General features: G+C 47.3%; 1 protein-coding gene across 1 annotated transcript in view; it reads left to right on the top strand.

Moving 5' to 3' along the window:
- Nucleotides 1-1747: 1747 nt before the first annotated feature.
- LOC147688857 (protein QNR-71-like) overlaps nucleotides 1748-17208 on the top strand; it is a 48193-nt gene continuing 32732 nt past the window's right edge. Inside the window, exon 1 of the mRNA XM_086941762.1 lies at nucleotides 1748-1821. Coding sequence (XP_086797888.1) covers nucleotides 1758-1821 — 64 coding nt within the window. The 5' untranslated portion in view covers nucleotides 1748-1757. The remainder of the gene's footprint in view (nucleotides 1822-17208) is intronic.

The raw sequence follows: 17208 nt of genomic DNA, 5'->3' as shown, positions 1-17208 counted from the left end.
GGATCCTCCTTATACCTACAGGACCCCCACCCCTAGAATACATAGGAAAGACTTTAGGGGTTCTGATTATATCAAAATATTGCAGATCCTCACTTCACAGTGCTCCCAGCACAAAAGCCGATTTTGGGAAGCACTTTACTACAATGTAGGCAGTGAAATGTGCAATTTCACTAAACCCAGGGCATCTAACACTTTATAAGGGTCCTCCTTGTAGATACTTTACCTCTAACCCCTGGGACACCTAGGGGAACCCCTGGGGATACCTAATATGCCCCAACATTGTAGTTTATCAATTTGTAAGTGCCCCAAACCCAAAAGTCAGGGCACAATTTGCATTTTAAAAGCAGTCCTCCAACATGGGCCTGCTTTTAAACTGACCTCAGGCTACAGCAGTGCACACATGCAAGTGCAGGAAGGGCTGCTGGCCTCTAAACCACTATGCCCTAATATATACTAGGGACTTAAAGGTAGTTTCAATCCCCATGCCCTTTTATGTACTAGGGTCTTTGTAGGAGAGGTCATGTCAATCATAGGGGTACTCTAACCCGTAGTGCACCCTAGTGTATGTAGGTGTTTTAACTGTATTTCTAAGTGTCTCTTTAAACATAGCACTGGCCCTGGGCCTGGTTAGTCAGAGGCCAGGGTCAGCCAGAGTCAAGTACCACCAGTACCAGTCAGCAAAAAGTTGGGGACTGCCCAGGGCACAGATCGCTTTGCAACACTAGAGAAGCACAAACCCAGAATTTAAAACATAACACCATGGTTGGGGGTTCTCTTTAATAATCAGAATTGATTTCCATCCTAATGAACCCATTTTGCAACCTTCGGATAATGAAAGACTGGGTAAAAATCATAACGTTCTAATCTATACCTTGCAGTTTTCATGCAGCTCTTTGATGACGGTTAATAGCTCACTGTTCAATGTTAGGATTTTAACTTATAAACTGCAAATAGCAAAAGAATCTATCAGACAAAAGCAGTAACTCACTGACCTATTTACATTATATGCATTTTTTGATCTGCGTGGTACATGTTCTTTGCAACAGGCATATTAACACGTAGTTACATTACCATGTGACAAAACTTCCAGTAGACAGACCTCTGATCTCTTTCAATAAAGATCATTAATCACCAAAGTTATGTTCACATTTTAATTGTTGCCTGAAAATTGCTGGAGACCAGGAATGCAGCAGCAGGTACTTTTCAAACCATAATGCACTTACAAACATGACGCCCTCACCCGAAGTCAGCAACCTTTTTTGCTTGGTGCATGAAGATGCAAGATTCATATACATGTTTTTTTTAACATTAGGTCTGATTACTATGTGAATGTAAATAACAATAAAGCATACATGCAAACTGTGACTACATGCCTGCTTTTCTCAAAATTTCACTTCAAAACTATGCGACTGTATTTGTTTAACGGGCGGTGATTTGTATAGGGTCAATGGAAAATCCACAAGGTTGTCCCTGTCCCCCCAGAATTTTAGTGTCTCCTACGCCCCTGGGCAAGGCAGTTTGGATTCTCAGACTCGGCGTTCTCCGTAAGCCTCTCTCAGGGGCACATGAGCGCGGGATCGCTGGGGGTACAGAGAAGCGGCAGCGTCCCGGCCTAATTCCATCACATGACGGGCCCCGCAGCAGTGGCGCTCCTTGGGCGGGAGGGGGCAGGCTGCTAATCAGCCTCAGCTGCCGCCCCTCGCGGGGCTTTAAAGGGGGCGTGGGAGGCGGGAGTTCATTTTCCTCTCAGTCTCAACATGAAGCCGGCGGTGGTGCTGCTCGGGGTCCTGCAGCTGGTGCTTGGCGTGGGAGCGGTTACGAGTGAGTGGTTTCACGCTGGTCACAGACGTTTGCGCTGTATTTGCTGCTGTGGCTGAGATAGGAGCGTAAAATCAGCGGTGCAAGTTGGCCCACGCTTATCTTTTAGTTAGCATTGCGTGTTAGAGCCAGGTGGGCTACGACGGGGGGAGGGGGGCTCTACTAAGTGTCAGGTGCGGCAGGCGAGTTCTAGGAGTTCTCTCCCACAGTGTCTGGCCCGCCAGATAGGCGCTGTGAGGTTGCAATCTCTGGGTCTCATGGTACTCTACACAGGCGGGGTAGTCAACAACCCGTTGTAGTGTGCGGTTCCTAGGACCCACCTGCAATCATATCTGCAGTTTAAAAATGTTACTGCCTGAAATGCGCTTTTGTTTTTTCAGAGCTCCCTTCTATAATGCGGGATTAAAGACATTAAACGTACTTTTCTTTATTTTCTTTCGACCATCTCTGACTACTTGGAAATGTATTCCCTGAAATCTGACGGACAGCTGGTGGAAACGCAGGAGTGCCTTCGCAAATGTTGACGCCTGGGCACCTGAATTAATGTAGTTGATTGTAAGCATCCGTCCTACAGGGCCGTGCGCCCCCTGCCGGTGAGGGGAGATGAGGGCTCCTACGACGGGCTCGTCGGTATGATGTGGGGTTTTAGTTGAATGGGTGCGCGGCCTCTGCTGCTTCAGAGGTGGCCAAACCACGCCTTCTTAAGAGTCCTGGTCCTGAAAACGAAAAGAGCAGGCCAGCCCTCGGATGACCCGCCATAGTCATTAGATGCGAGGAGAGACCCTCTTCTACTTAAATTCGCTTTTTGTGTGGGGATAACTATAAACGAAGCAACTCCTGACGCTGCTAGTTTGTAGTGAGGTGTAGTGATGTGCCTTGTGGCATTTAGGTGTCTGATAACGGCACCTACTGTGGAAGTTTGGGTTTTAGCCCAGGTCACCGCATCTACATGCGTCACCAAAAAGTCTTTCCAGAGCTAAGTTTGTGAGCGGTTCGAAGTTTATAACAAAAGCACCCCGTAAACCATGTGGTCAATCACGAAAGAACTCTTCTAAACTTGCTATAGAGCATAGCAGCGATCTGACAATTTACATGTTTAAATTGCGGTTTAGGACACAATTGTTTCGGGGAATCCTTACACCCCAATAAAAGTATTTAACAAACTTTGCGGCCCAATCGGTCAAAAGGTGCAGAGTTCTTTCAGGTTACACGATGGTAATGCTACCCAACATTTTGGAACCTCTAGAAAGGTGGCGAAGCCGAGAAATGGAAATTTGCATTTCTATCCAATTTCTTTGGAGTAGAGGCCGTTGTACAATTGAGGAAGACAAAAATGACATGTATTCTGCCTTTAAAACCGGTTGGTGCAGACGATGGCACATTGTCTTAAGGTTTGCTCGGCACCGACTTTCGTTTCCAAGGGAATTGGAAAGGTAAACGCAGTCATTTAAACTGTTCGATGTTGCACGGCGCAGCAGCTCTTGAAGTCGCTGTGTGGTGCTTGGTTGATTTTATTTATTTATTTGGAGGGGGGGTTGGGTGCTGCCCGAAGGAGGAGAGGTCGGAGGCCCGGCGTCTGCGGCTAGCTCTGTAACGGGGCCCCTGAGCCTGCCATGGGGCTCCCACTTAGAGGTTAATCAAAGCCCCTGCCTTGCTTTAGGGGCCCTCGGTGAACGGGGCTGATCTCGGGGCCCCAGCAGAGGTCTCCAAGCGAAGGAACGTTCGAGAATGTCTGACCATTGCCAGTGACGCTGCGGCGGGTACCACTATATGGCGCCTACCCACTGGATGAACGTAGAGGGCCCAAACTATAGCTGGCATGAGATGGAGGGGGACGAAGGCATACGACTTTAAACGGAATATGCGCAATCCAGAGGCTGGCCGTTAAGGGCAGTTGTTATACTAGACCTTGCGCTGGGCCGTCTCTTCGAGCGCCCCCTGGCCTGGAAATACTGGCACTCGCACTCCGTGCTGGAGTACCGCTTGACTAGGGCCCAGGGGCGGATTGGCAATGCGGGCATTCGGGCTTCAAATACTGACACTCGCACTCAGTGCTGGAGTACCGCTTGACTAGGGCCCAGGGGCGGATTGGCAATGCGGGCATTCGGGCTTCAGCCGAAGGGCCGGTGTCTCCGTGCCCTCTGTGGGCCGTTTTTTTTCCTCCCCTTTCCCAGCCGCACAGTGAAGCTGCATTAATTTCTCTGTCTTGGTCTCCGTGATCTCTGTGGAGTAGGAAAGGGGAGAAAAAAAAACGTCCCGCACAGGGCACAGAGAAATGAATGCAGCTTCACTGTGCAGTGATTATCCGCTGTGGCCTCTCCTTCACCCCCTGCCCAGCAAAGCAATCATGGTGAGGGTGGCTGGGGAGGGGGTGATTGTTTGCTAAAATCGGTCTCCCTGGGGGCCAGGTGTTGCTCAGGCCTTTGAGCCATTTTCACCTGGGGCCCACGCAGCACATAAACAGTTTGGTGTTTGTTTGTTTTTAATTTAATGCGATTTTTATATAGCGGGAACTTTACCAGAAGGTGTCAGAGCGCTTTACATAAGAATCAGTTGCGAAACATAAGGACTTATTAGTACATGTGTTACATAAAAGATACAAGCAGAAAAAATTGCAAATGTACAAGTCGTAAAGTCACTCAAGGAAGAGAAACAAATGGATATACTCTAAGAGTCACATAGGAATGGTAGAGTACAAAGGTCTACTGCATATACTAGTGATTAGAGTTCTCTATATACACACATAGTAGATTTTCTCAGGCAGCATTCCATTAAGTGGGGTCAGAGGGGGGACGCAGTCACAGCACCAAGGGAGGGTGGGAGGGAAACGAGGGTATGGATATAGGCAAAACAGAAAAGGGAAGAAACATTTGAGGATCGTCAAGGGGGAAACGAGGGAGAAGGGTACAAGACGAGGGAATGGACAAGATGGCGAGTCGGGGTCCAGAGAAAAACGGCCGAGGGAATAGTGGGCGAAGAAGAATGGGTCTCGCTGTGGGGGCCAGGTGATCTTTACAACTTGCACCATCTTCACCTCAGCCTCCCCCTGGCTACCATGGATGACCCAGCAGCTGTGTTTCGTGCTCCCCTGCCAGGACATTGCCTTGAGGCCTGCAGGGCTGGGGAGGGCTGATTAACTTACTAATTGCAGGGGCCTCACTGCTGTTCATGTGCCCCTGAGCTGAAGGTCTGGGGAGGGCTGAGTAGGTTAGTAATAGCAGGGGCTTCGCTGCTTATTAGGTGCTCCTTCCCTGAATGGCTCAAATAATTTTGTGACAGAAAGGGGCCTTGCTGTTTTTTTAGTTGCTCAGCAAAGCGCCATTGTCACCCCCCCCCCTGTGTCTCCTGTGCAAAAACAGTATCCTCTCACTTAATTCTGTGCCAAACATCTTAAGGATTTTGGGGGCCCTGGGCCAAACATATTTTTGGGCCCCTGTTCGGAACAGATTTGAATTTATAATCCAATTTTTGATCTTTGCACCCTCTTTCAGCTGGTCACTGGACAGTGCACTACCATACTTGTCCAAATTCCTAATGTATTTACATCTAATATTCAAGGACATTGACGTGTGTAACCAAATGGTGTTTCATGAAAGGGCACGCCCCTTGAATGTGGGCCACGCCCCTTGAATGTGGGCCACGTCCCTCGAATGTGGGCCACTTTTTTCGTCAGTGCCCGGGCCAAATTGTGATCCCATTCCGACCCTGCTAGGGCCCATTGCAAGCTACTGGGATTGCTGCAAAGCCCCGCATACGGAGAACAGACACATGCACATATATGCAGGGCTTCAGGTGGTATAAATAAACTGGAGGGGGGTCTCAGAGGAGGGTTACCTATATTATCAGGGGTGTGGCTTAAACACAACCTAACTTTCTGATTACCAACATTTTTCCCGACTGGTATTTTACTTCTTTTCATTACTGCATCCAGATACAATACGACTGACAGAACACATGCCACGACTATTGGCGTTGTCAAAGGTTGTTAGCTGCATAAGAATAACTGTTGTAAATAATATTGAAAATGCTTCAGTACTGAATAACGAACGCCCAATTAAGGATGTTGAATTAAACTCTAAAATATGTAATTTTATTTATGGTGGGCTTGAGATATCTAGAAGCTGCTCATATGCAGCGGCTCTAACGCCGTAGAGCTGTTGCATTTAGAACCTAACCTCTGCCCTTCACCCCTCCTGCCCCACTGCCGATTCAGATCACTGTCGGGTGATCTACCTTCCAATAGGCACTGCACTCGGCACCGGTGCGGAACACTGCCGAGACCCGGCCCACTTAAAGCCCTATATAAATGGAAAATTTATGGGGTTTGAGTAGATACCAGAAGAGTTGGGGCCCTTAGTGGAGAATTTTGACTTGGTTGGCCTCCTTTCCTTGAAGCCGAAGACTCTTTTTGCAGTGAAGCCATAACTTGCAGCTCCTTGTGCCAACCTGTATCGTAGGACCGTTTAATTATCTCCAATGAGCTACCCTTATCGTTTCTGGTTATTGTAAACCATGTCACCCATAACGTGTTTATTAAAAATCTGCTAAGCTTGTGTTCTGCTCATCCACAAGTGGAAAGGGCTTACGAATGTTGCTTTCACCAATCATTGGATCAGGTCAACGAGTGTTAAAAATGAAGATGAGTGCCAAGTGCTGCTTCCGAAGCTCCATCACTGAAGGCTACGGTAAGGCAATTGTTTCTCAAGATTGCACTCCTTGCTGTGTAACTATTGCAAGTTTGGCTTCACTTGCAGGTGTTCTATGGCAGGGGTTGATTTTCGTACTGTTTAAATCTGGGTAACGACTTTTTGGTTCTATTTTGCTTCCAGAATCCTACTCTGGGCAATGGTACAGCTGGCTGAGTTTATCAGGCATGTGCCGATGGTGTTCCTGCAATGTTAAGGAGTGCCATGCATTTCTATAGCTCATACCCCCCCTCCCCCCCTGTCAGTGCGTTGAAGCACTTTATGATGGACAACACTACTCCAGACCCAAAGGTTAGGGCTTAGTGCAGTCTTATTGGAAGTCTTGGGCACTAAAGCAAACCATTTCATGCTTTCACTCATGTAATGTGGTAGAATAAGTTATCAAGAGTTGGGTGTTGTCACTAGTGAGTGGAGGTTGTATGGCAGTTCGTGTTTGGGATTGGGAGGTGAGCTAGAAGAGGTTGCATATGAGGGGTTTGGCTTTCAAGATGGTTGTGCTAGTGATCTTTGAAATGAGCTGTGCGGAAGTTGCAGAAATGCTTTAATAGAGCTTCAGGCATGCACGTGACTTGGAGAAGATTGTGCCCGTGAAGAGAAGACATGCAGTGGATGGGGGAAAAGAAAAGGTCTTTTGAAAGGGGTTCTAATTCGATTTTAAGTGACTGGTTTTCATGCTGGATTTTATAAATGGAGGGCTCGTTTTGTAACTACACTCAATTTGAGGATGCAAAACTTGGACCGAAGCAACAGTAGTTCAGTGTCACGATAATGCACGTGCAGTACTTTTCGGATTCATTAGAATCCGATGAACAGTCTGCAATGCTAGGTTCCTGCTAGGCCACTCCTCCAGCAAGGACCGCTTAGAGGTTGGAAGCTTACAATGACTGGCAATGCTAGGCCACTCCTCCAGCAAGGACCGCTCAGCTCAGAGGTTGGAAGCTTACAATGACTGGCAATGCTAGCTTCCTGCTAGGCCACTCCTCCAGCAAGGACCGCTCAGCTCAGAGGTTGGAATGTAGTGTAGTTCCTATTTTCCCAATAGGCCCTGCGTATTGGAATAACAAACAGTAGTATCGACGTAGAAGTGCGGATCTTCCAGGCCTCCATTGACTATGCTAAACTTAATCGGGTTTGTTACCAACTAGCTCAGAGGTCACTGGAAACTTTCTTGACTGAAATATGAAGTGATCAGCTTCCCTGGCACGGACAAGAAGGGATTCCGTTTTCCAACAACCGTGCAACATGACAACTTTGCTCCTCAGATCAAGAGTCAATCTCTAGGGTCGTGTGAAACAATAGACAGTTATTTTACTCAGTCAGGTTGGTGCAGTTTACTTTCACAATATGTAGAGAACAGAGAGACGGGCGTTTGTCAATAAAGGGTTAACATTTATTGAACAGTCTTTCTTCTCGTACAAGAGAAATGAATTGCCACAATTGCAAGACTTGTTATTATAAAAGTACGTACAGTAAGATAAGTATTGCGAAATAATACTGTAAAAGCACTGATATGGTTTCTTAGCCATACAATGGTTTAAAAGTAATAAAACATATATACAGTCATATATACATTAGGCTAAAATACTCAACTGGTGCTTCTAACTATGCCTACCCCAGTGTACCTGACCTAAGTCTAATACTTGGGAGGGGAGTAAGCAAATAGCTTTAAGTTAAGTTGGTTTTGCCAAGGTTTGCTTCAAGAATTCTCTCTCAAGGGTTTAGCGAACACCATACCTCTGGAATAGAATGATGGAGGTCTGGTATCTCCCTCAGGGCTCGATATCCCAGTCACCCGCAAGGGTAGACCAGAAACGCTGGAGCTGGATTTCTCGGCAGGGGAAAGGCAGCGTCTCGTCTTCAGCGCGTCGAGGAGGAGAAGGAGGGGGACAGCGTTCGCGGGCAGCTTGCATCTGCTGGGCTCTTGCAGGGGGATGGCTGTTCAGCTCCTAGGTTCACCACACCATCGTTCGCTAGTTAGCAGCGATAGCAGTAGCGATAGCAGCTATGATATCTTCAGCATACCAGCAGCTTCAGGCGCCGGGCAACAGGGGACTTGCTTAAGGCCACGTTGGTAGTATTTATACCTGAAAGGTGCCTTGTTTGACGTAAGTTTGCTGGACACAAGACGTCAATAAGATGTCACTAGGAAGTGATCGTCTATCAGTGCTCATTAGAGTTCTATTACTAATCAAAACACAGCAAGCGGGGATTTCCAGGTTTGCTGAGTTTTTATCTTGTTGAAGAACTCGGTGTTAATCTAGGAATCTCAAATAGTGACTTCTGCTCTGTCATTGCACTAATTGCTTGCAAAGGAAGTGGCAGAGAAAGCTATTCTGGAATGTGGCTCTGTTCGTGTGAGGCCAGAGATGAGTTACTGAACATTGCACTTGAACGGTTATGCCAATATAGGGAACAAATGGATTTATAGCCGAATAGGGGCATAAGGTCACAGTATCGATCAGGATCCTAGATAAGCACGCAACAGGAAGCTGGCAATGCTAGGTTCCTGCTAGGCCACTCCGCTCAGAGGTTGGAAGCTTACAATGACTGGCAATGCTAGGTTCCTGCTAGGCCATAGGAGCGCTGTTTGCGTGCAGAAGGCGCGCCTAAGGCAAGCCCGTCTGTGCCCGTCCGCGCCAGGACGGGCCTTAGGGCACGCCACGCCGACCATTTGATCATGTACTCTGCTCAATCCCTTAAAGAGCTGCAACATACCGCCATTACGCCACCCCTAACGGCCATTTGACGCTTTCTGCTGTCGGCCTCACACGCCCTGACCAACTCCATCTAGGCGAACGTTTACCTTCAACGGTGCCGATTAGGAACTCCACGCCCATAAGGGTATTATATTTGAACACCCGTTCGCTTTTGAAGCACTCCCATGACATTTTTATCTTGCTATCTAACTACACTCCGGACATGCTTCTGATTACAGAAACTTGGCTAACATCCGAGTCCCTTCCAGATATTCTGGCTGCCCTCCCCCTGACTACTATATTCTTCACGCCGATCGCCCTGACGACCGGCCTGGGGGTGGGGTGGCAGCCATCATATCTAAACGTTTGCCCTCCATCTCCTCTTACTCTCTTCCCCTCCCAGAGGTGGAGAACTTGCTTATCAGTGTGCAAACTGACACCGGCCCCCTCACTTTCCTCCTCCTGTACCGGCCTCCCTATCCTATGCCTTCTTTCTATTCCATCATGAGTGAACAACTGTTCACCCTGTTAACGATGTACTCCTGTTTCGCCATTTTTGGTGACCTAAACTATTGGTTTAACAACACCAACGCTGGCTCTCATGCCGCTGAGCTCTTCGAGACTCTAAATCTGAATCTCACTCAACATGTCTCCCAACCCACCCATATTAAGGGACACATTCTGGACCAGATCTGGTCCTGCAACCTGGCCCTGTCCCTACCAGACATACTCCCCTGTGTCTGGTTAGACCACCACCTGGTGGACACCACCATCAGTCGCCGGCCAGACCGCCACCCCCCTGATGGCCGGTGGTCTGTCGTGGAAATGGAGCACATACAAAGCTCAGGGCTTCCTTGCCGACTCCTGCCCAGGCCCTCACCCCTCCAAGGACATCGACGAACTAGAACAAGACATAGGCTCCTGGCTAGAGTCGGCTAGTGACCTATTTGCTCCCTTAGTTAAATTTCCTCGCACCAGGCATCGGAATTCTCATAGGTGGTTCTCGGACGACCTCAAGGCTCACAAATTAAAAACGCACCAGTTCGAACGCACATTGAGACGTGACTACTCTGACTCAGCCAGACAGTCCTATCTGGCCGCACGTAAATAATATAAAGTAGCCATCAGGTCAGCAAAAATGGAACACTTCTCTAATAGGATCTCATCGGCAGCAGATAAATCCAAGGAGGTGTTCAGAGTCCTGAATGAGCTAACCACTGATGACGGAACCCTCCCAGCTCAGACCCCCCACCCAGGAGGCCTGCGACACTCTGAACTCTTTTTTTTTTTTTTTTTTTAAATTTTTTTTTTTCTGGAAAAGATCATAAAAATTAAAAAGTCCATCCCCTCCCTCCCCCAGTAATCTTCACTGGATACTTCCTCCAACAACTCCCTGTCCTTCACTACCTTTCCCGCTCTGGATCCGACTTGCCACCCGTGTGAAATCTGGCTCCCCTAATGACTGTTGCTCACCATCTGTCCTGCAGAGCATATGTCTCAACCTTGCGGACTGTATTTTACACTTACTTAACAGATCCCTTAGTAGTGGCACCTTTCCTACCTCGTTCAAGGATGCCATCTTAGTACCCCTCCTCAAAAAACCCTGTGCCGACCCTGCGGAGCCATCAAATTCTCGTCCCATTTCTCTCCTTCCCTACTTCTCCAAACTCTTAGAGCAGGGGTCTTCAAACTGTGGGGCGCGACCCCCAGGGGGGCCGTGGAGTGATGTGAAGGGGGTCGCGCCTTCACAGTCAGACTTCTGCCCTGGTCTACAGGGCTTCAGCTTCCCTCCTCCCCCGTCCTGTCTCAGCCCAGGCTGCTGCAGTGCAGCTCGCGCTCCTGGGGGCTCGGCTGGGCAGTGTCTGGAGTTTTATCTCCGGCACGCCCAAGTTTTTCACAGGTCTTTATAGACCATTTACATGAACGTTCAATGACCATGTGTGCAGTGAACAGCATGAACGTCCGCTGAACCTGAGAAGATTCCATTGTTCCCACTAGTTAGAAATGGTTCCTTCAGAATCTTGTTGCGGCGGCATTAGGCATGTCGAAAATGGAAGAGGAATTCTGCTGTCCAAAAAAAAGCTTTATAAATATCATCAGAGTTAAAATAAAGTCAGCTGGGATTTTCTCCACATCAATACCATTTTTAAAAAGCCCATATAAAAAGTGTGGCCAGTGCGATCATTTGTGACCGGGAAGTCCCCAGGGAACGCCGTCTATTTCTTATTTGCAAATCTTGGGAATCTGGATTCAAAGAAATTGCAGGCTTTTTGGGGCAGCATCCGGGCAACCAACACTACTAAGACCTGAAGCGCCGTGTTACATGATGTAATTTCAACCTCATATAAACGACTTTCACAGCGTATGCAGCAGTACAAACATGCATAGGCGAAAGCAGAGAACTTATGAAGGTAGTCATTCACATTTGTAATTTTACATTTTCTTTCTCCATCACATCTTAGGCCACAGTGCATTAATAAGAGCCTGTTAAGGTTCTGTACTTCAGCGCTTTAAATGGCAAACTGCCAACCCGAGGCATTTAAACGAGTGTGTCCTCTATGAAACCGCGGATCTGTTGATTGTAATTGAAGCCTCTTTTATTTTTATTAAGCATTGGTGACCTATCAGAGGCCAGCATCTTCTACATCTTTATGAAACCTGTACCAAAAAACTGGTATCCTAGCAAGGATGCTATGAGCCCCGGTTCATGCAAGGAAAATGACCTGCCAGACTTCTGTTAGAAGCAACCTACACCATCTGTCAGGGTTCAATGGGCCCCTCAGGGCTCTGGACTCTGTTGGTACTGCACCTGCTGCACCAATGGAAGCAACACTCCTGAAAATTAATTTATTCTAGTCTTGTTGCAAACTCAGCACCAACCTGCAGTAAGACTATCACATCACCTTTCTACTGTACAAATGGATTACAGATCAGTCTTGAACGTTACAATGCTCATGGTCACAGCCAGCATGAAGTATGAAAAACAACTCCAACGAGAAGAACAGCAGCCAGTTAAACAAAAATAACGGATGATCAGATTTTTATCTTTCTCTGTTAGAAACATTTCCTGAAAATTTGAGACCTGATTCCCAAAAGTATTTCCGCATGAGTGATTTAAATGGGTCCACAAATATCCAAATTCACAAGTGCAATTTCACGTAAGTGATTAACAAAATGTGAATTTGTACTTGTAATTTCATTTAATTACCTCAAACTATACAAAAAGACAGAAATAAGTATACCTCAAACAAATACACACATTATGAAATCATTTCTTTAGTTTACAAACTAAACATATATAAAAAACATTTTGATTATAATGGTAATGTTGGAGTTTTTCAAAATTTGGGAGCAATATACTAGGCCACTGCAACTTTAACCACCCACCCATTGCCTTGCCTGCGCGGCCAATGAAAATACCTATGCAACTACCAACCATAACACTTGTACAAGTGTGACTCTTCAGATTATTTCAAGCCCAAAAAGCTATACGAAGAAGGTGTGGAAGAACAAAGGGGAGATGTGAAAGATGAATGGGGACTGGAGAGATGTAAGATACAAATAGACAAACATTTGAATGGATAGACTTGATGTGAATGAGAAGTGCTGAGGGACACAGGAGGTGATGGGGCCAGAGAGACCATGAGATAAATGCGGGGGACTGTTGGAGATGAGGGCAGTGAAAAGGCAGATTGACAAGAGGTGATTAAAGGTGAAGTGAGAGGTTGAATGGGGAGAGTTCAGAAGTTGTAAAAATGGCCTTCAAAGTGAGAGAGGGATCCGGGGTTGGGAGAGAAGAGAGGGATGGAAGGGAGAGAGCCATGTGAGCTAATGTGGCAGCACGTATTCCTGCGGAGTGGGAGGCCCTTCACAGAGGTTGACTAGACATCTTTCTGATGTTAATTGCAGTATTTTGGTTATAAACTGGTACTTATGGGGTGAAATCTTTCCTCACTGTTATGTGTGTAAACAATGTCAAAATATCCGCAGCATCACATAACATTATTTACATTTTCTTCCCACACAATTTAGTCAAGCCTGTCGTGTACTCTGGTCTTCACCTGCCTCATAATTCCAGTAGCCCTGCTTACAGGTTTAGAATTTTTTGTCTGGAGGGGGTCCTTACACCTTAAAATTGACAGGGGGGTCTCGGCATCCAAAAGTTTCAAGACCTCTGTCTTAGAGGCCCATGTCGCCTGCTGCCTGTCTCACTTTATTGAATTCTCCTGCCATCTTGAGCCTAATCAGGCTGGCTTCCGACCTGCCCATTTTACAGAGGCCGTTATCTTGGCAGTCCTTGACACACTTGGGAGCAACGCGGACGCGGGCCGTCCCCAAGCCCTCGTCCTCCTGTATCGATCAGCCGCGTTCGACACGGTGGACCACAACATTCTTCTCCACCGTGTCGAGCAGGCAGGCATCCAGGGCACAGCCCTTGAGTGGGTCAGGTCCTTCCTCACTGGAAGAACACAGGCGGTCTGCCTGGGCCCTTACACCGCAAAAAAATCCCCCACATCTTGTGGAGTCCCCAAGGGCTCCTCCTTATCGCCGCTTCTATTCAATTTATATCTCCGGCCACTGATCCAATCCCTTTTAAAATGGGACGTCATAGTCTATAATTACGCCGATGACTTACAGCTCATCCTTTCACTTAACTCTCCACAGGCCATCAATACGTTCCACGCAGTCGTGACTCATATCCAACTCTGGATGAACCAGAATCAATTAAAACTGAATCCCAGTAAAACCAAGCTCCTTGGACTCAGTCATGCCCATTGGGGCCCACAGTTCTGGCCTCCCGAGCTTGGCTCTCCCCCTATCCCAGCAAAAACAGTTAAGAGTTTGGGCATAATCATTGACGCCGAACTCTCCCTCAAAGCCCAAGTTGGAGCAGTAGTTTCTTCTTGCATGTACCACCTTTGGTAGATCTGCAAAGTCTGTCACCTTCTTCCCCCCCCCCCCCCGCGGCACTCTCCCAAACCGTCATCTCACTTGTGCTCTCCCGCTTGGACTTTTCTAACTCAATCTACCACGGTCTCCCACAATTTGTTACACCGCCTCCAAGTCATACAGAATCAAGCTGCCTGCTTGATCCATGGAACCCCTAGATGGCAATCAGCCAAGCCTTTGCTTCATAGCCTTCACTGGCTCCCAATAGACCAAAGGGCCGCCTTCAAGGTGGCATGTCTCACCTTTAAAACCCTTCATTGCTCTGGCCCCGGGTTCCTCAAATTCCTCACCACCCAACACGAAACCTCAGATCAGCTCACCGGAACCTGCTAGTCACTCCCCAAAACAAAACTAAGAAATTCGGCGGCTGCCGCTTTTCCTACCTAACTCCTGTACTCTGGAACCTTCTCCCTCTCTCTATCAAATCTTCTTCTTCCCTTCTCAATTTCAGAAAATTGTTAAACCCCCCCCCCCCTTAGCTAGGTTCTCACTCACTGCGCTTCCCCTCACCTACTGTCTATTAGCGCCAGGAAGCTTCGGCGTCAGCGCGCTTTACAAATAGCACCTAAGATAAGGCCACTCCTTCAGCAAGGACCGCTTAGCTCAGAGTTTGGAAGCTTACAATGACTGGCAATGGAAGGTTCCTGCTAGGCCACTCCTCAGCAAGGACAGCTCAGCTCAGAGGTTGGAAGCTTACAATGACTGGCACGAAGCTTGAAAGATTCTGCGAATGCTGGAGCGGTGACTGAGATTGGCTCAGAGTACTAATTGAAAAGCCAAGGGGGGTCCATTTTGGATGCCTTAGGTTTGACATGGCACAAGACGGAGGGCATTTACAACTTCCCTACAGTGTAGTTGTGTTGCCAGCATTTCTGTGGGTTGAGGGTGAGATCCAAACAGTTGCGAAGCAGCTGATGATTAGACTTTCAGGGGTGCTGCTTCTGGTAGGTGATTGGGTGGCACTGCAGATTCTCTTGTGCAAGATGATGGGGCCATAAGGGGAGTCCTTTGTCTTTGATCACATTGTTCGGTTTATATTAGCCAGTACAAACCTCACACCTTTGTGCCTCAGTTTTGGGTGTTCCAGGCCAGACTAGCCTGCTGTGAGGCCTCACTAGACAAAGGACGGCTGGCGCAGCCTGGAATGGGCATTTGGAAGAACTTCCCCCAACCTGCTATGAGCAGTTAATCCATTCATAGTGAAATAGACCACTTGATGCACAGAACCACTCAAAAAGCAAGCCTGCTGAAGGAAATGCAAACCATATTTTAAGGCATAGCGTGAGAACCAACCGAATTGCCAAAAATTGGCAGTCAGAGAAAGTGCCCTTAAAATAGGCTTTAAATAGATGCACATTTAATGGAAAGATACTCTTGCTGCCTCAGGCACACTGAGGGTGTACAATTATGCAGGTGAGCATCCCATCCATAATACAGCAAACAACAATACCCAACTTTTTTACAGCATTTGGACTAAATCGCAATAAAATACATAAGTGTTCTATTATGCCACCGGGGAAACACGAATCGCGGTGGTCCTTATTCCCCAGGACTAAACATGAGCGGAAAATCCGTTCCGCTCGCGGGTTTTCGGTAAATCTGCAAATTTACAGGAGATCCGCGAGCGGCGGATTTCGGGGGCAAAAGTTCAACTGTGTTGAACTTTTAACTATTTTAGGATGATAGTTACAAAGTTAGCTTCAACAGGAAGCACTAATAGATAAAATAAAGCAGGTGCTCGAGCACCTGCTTTATTTTATCTATTAGTGCCCCGATGAAGCTAATTTAGTAACTATTTTAGTATGGCGCTGGCAGCTTGCCGGCGCCATCCTAAAATAGTTACAGCAGGATGATGTGTGTTTTGTCGAGGCTGGGTAGGTGTCCGCTCTCCCCATATCTATTGTCGAAAATTAGCTATGATGCTTGATGGAGGCCTTTGCATAAATGACTTTCACAAGCTCAATTCCCTGTGACCACGAGCTTCTCTGATCCGTGCCTGTCCTTATACACACAAGAGGCATGGGAACTCGCATATAAGCCCTGTCCGTTTGGCCCCTCCCCACACACTAGTGGTGTGCCCCGTCTTCGGGCCCTTTACCCACTTGATGGACAGTTCACTCGAGGGACCCGGCGCTCTTTGGTGTGATGGCAAAGTTAATCAGCCCCCAAAAATGTGTGTTTTGTCGAGGCTGGGTAGGTGTGCGCTCTTCCCATATCTATTGTTGAAAATTAGCTATGATGCTTGATGGAGGCCTTTGCATAAATGACTTTCACTAGCTCAATCCCTGTGCAGTTTCTGTGACCACAAGCTTCTCTGATCTGTGCCTGTCCTTTTATACATACAAGAGGCATGTGAACTCTCATATAAGCCTCGCCCGTTTGGCCCTGCCCCTCACACTAGCGATGTGCAGTTTTCTCGCCCGGCCATGCCCCACACAATCCTCAAATTCGCAGATTTTGCAGATGACAAATTCGCGAATTGCGAATTCACATGATTCGCCCCATGCCTAACCGGGACATTTACGGGTTTTAATAACCTGTCCTGGCAGATGCCACTAAATTCGGTACATTTGTGAAATGTGCCAGTTTTATTTTTTTTTAAATGGGGTCACTCTAACAATTGGATTGCAGTCTTAAGTTCTAAAGCTTTGAAGATGGGGAACAACTCCCGCACTTTGGAACATGCCCTTCCCAATATTAAAGGAGCAGAACTCCTAATCAAGGAGTTAAAAAGGGTCATGCATGAAGTTTAACTAGCGTTGACCATGCCAGCAGGCCTGGCTTTAAAGGAATGTTGTATGGTTATATGAAGATTTACAAGTAAACCGCATGGGATCGGATGTTTTTGTGGGAAAGAGGGTGTAGGGGAAAAAAGGTCAGATGGCAGTTGCACTTTAAAGCCAGACCTAAACATCGTTAATGACTACCCTCCTCCCATCTGTTGTACTGCCAGAGAAACACTAAATACATAATCTAGCTGTCTTGAACACTTTAATAGCATTACAATGTTGTGTGTGTGTGTGCCCCTGATAGTTCAA

This window comes from Lissotriton vulgaris, chromosome 10 (assembly GCF_964263255.1).
Source record: "Lissotriton vulgaris chromosome 10, aLisVul1.2, whole genome shotgun sequence".
Classification (NCBI taxonomy): domain Eukaryota; kingdom Metazoa; phylum Chordata; class Amphibia; order Caudata; family Salamandridae; genus Lissotriton; species Lissotriton vulgaris.
The sequence above is the reverse complement of the archived record's forward strand: the minus strand, read 5'-3'. Positions and strand labels throughout refer to the sequence as shown.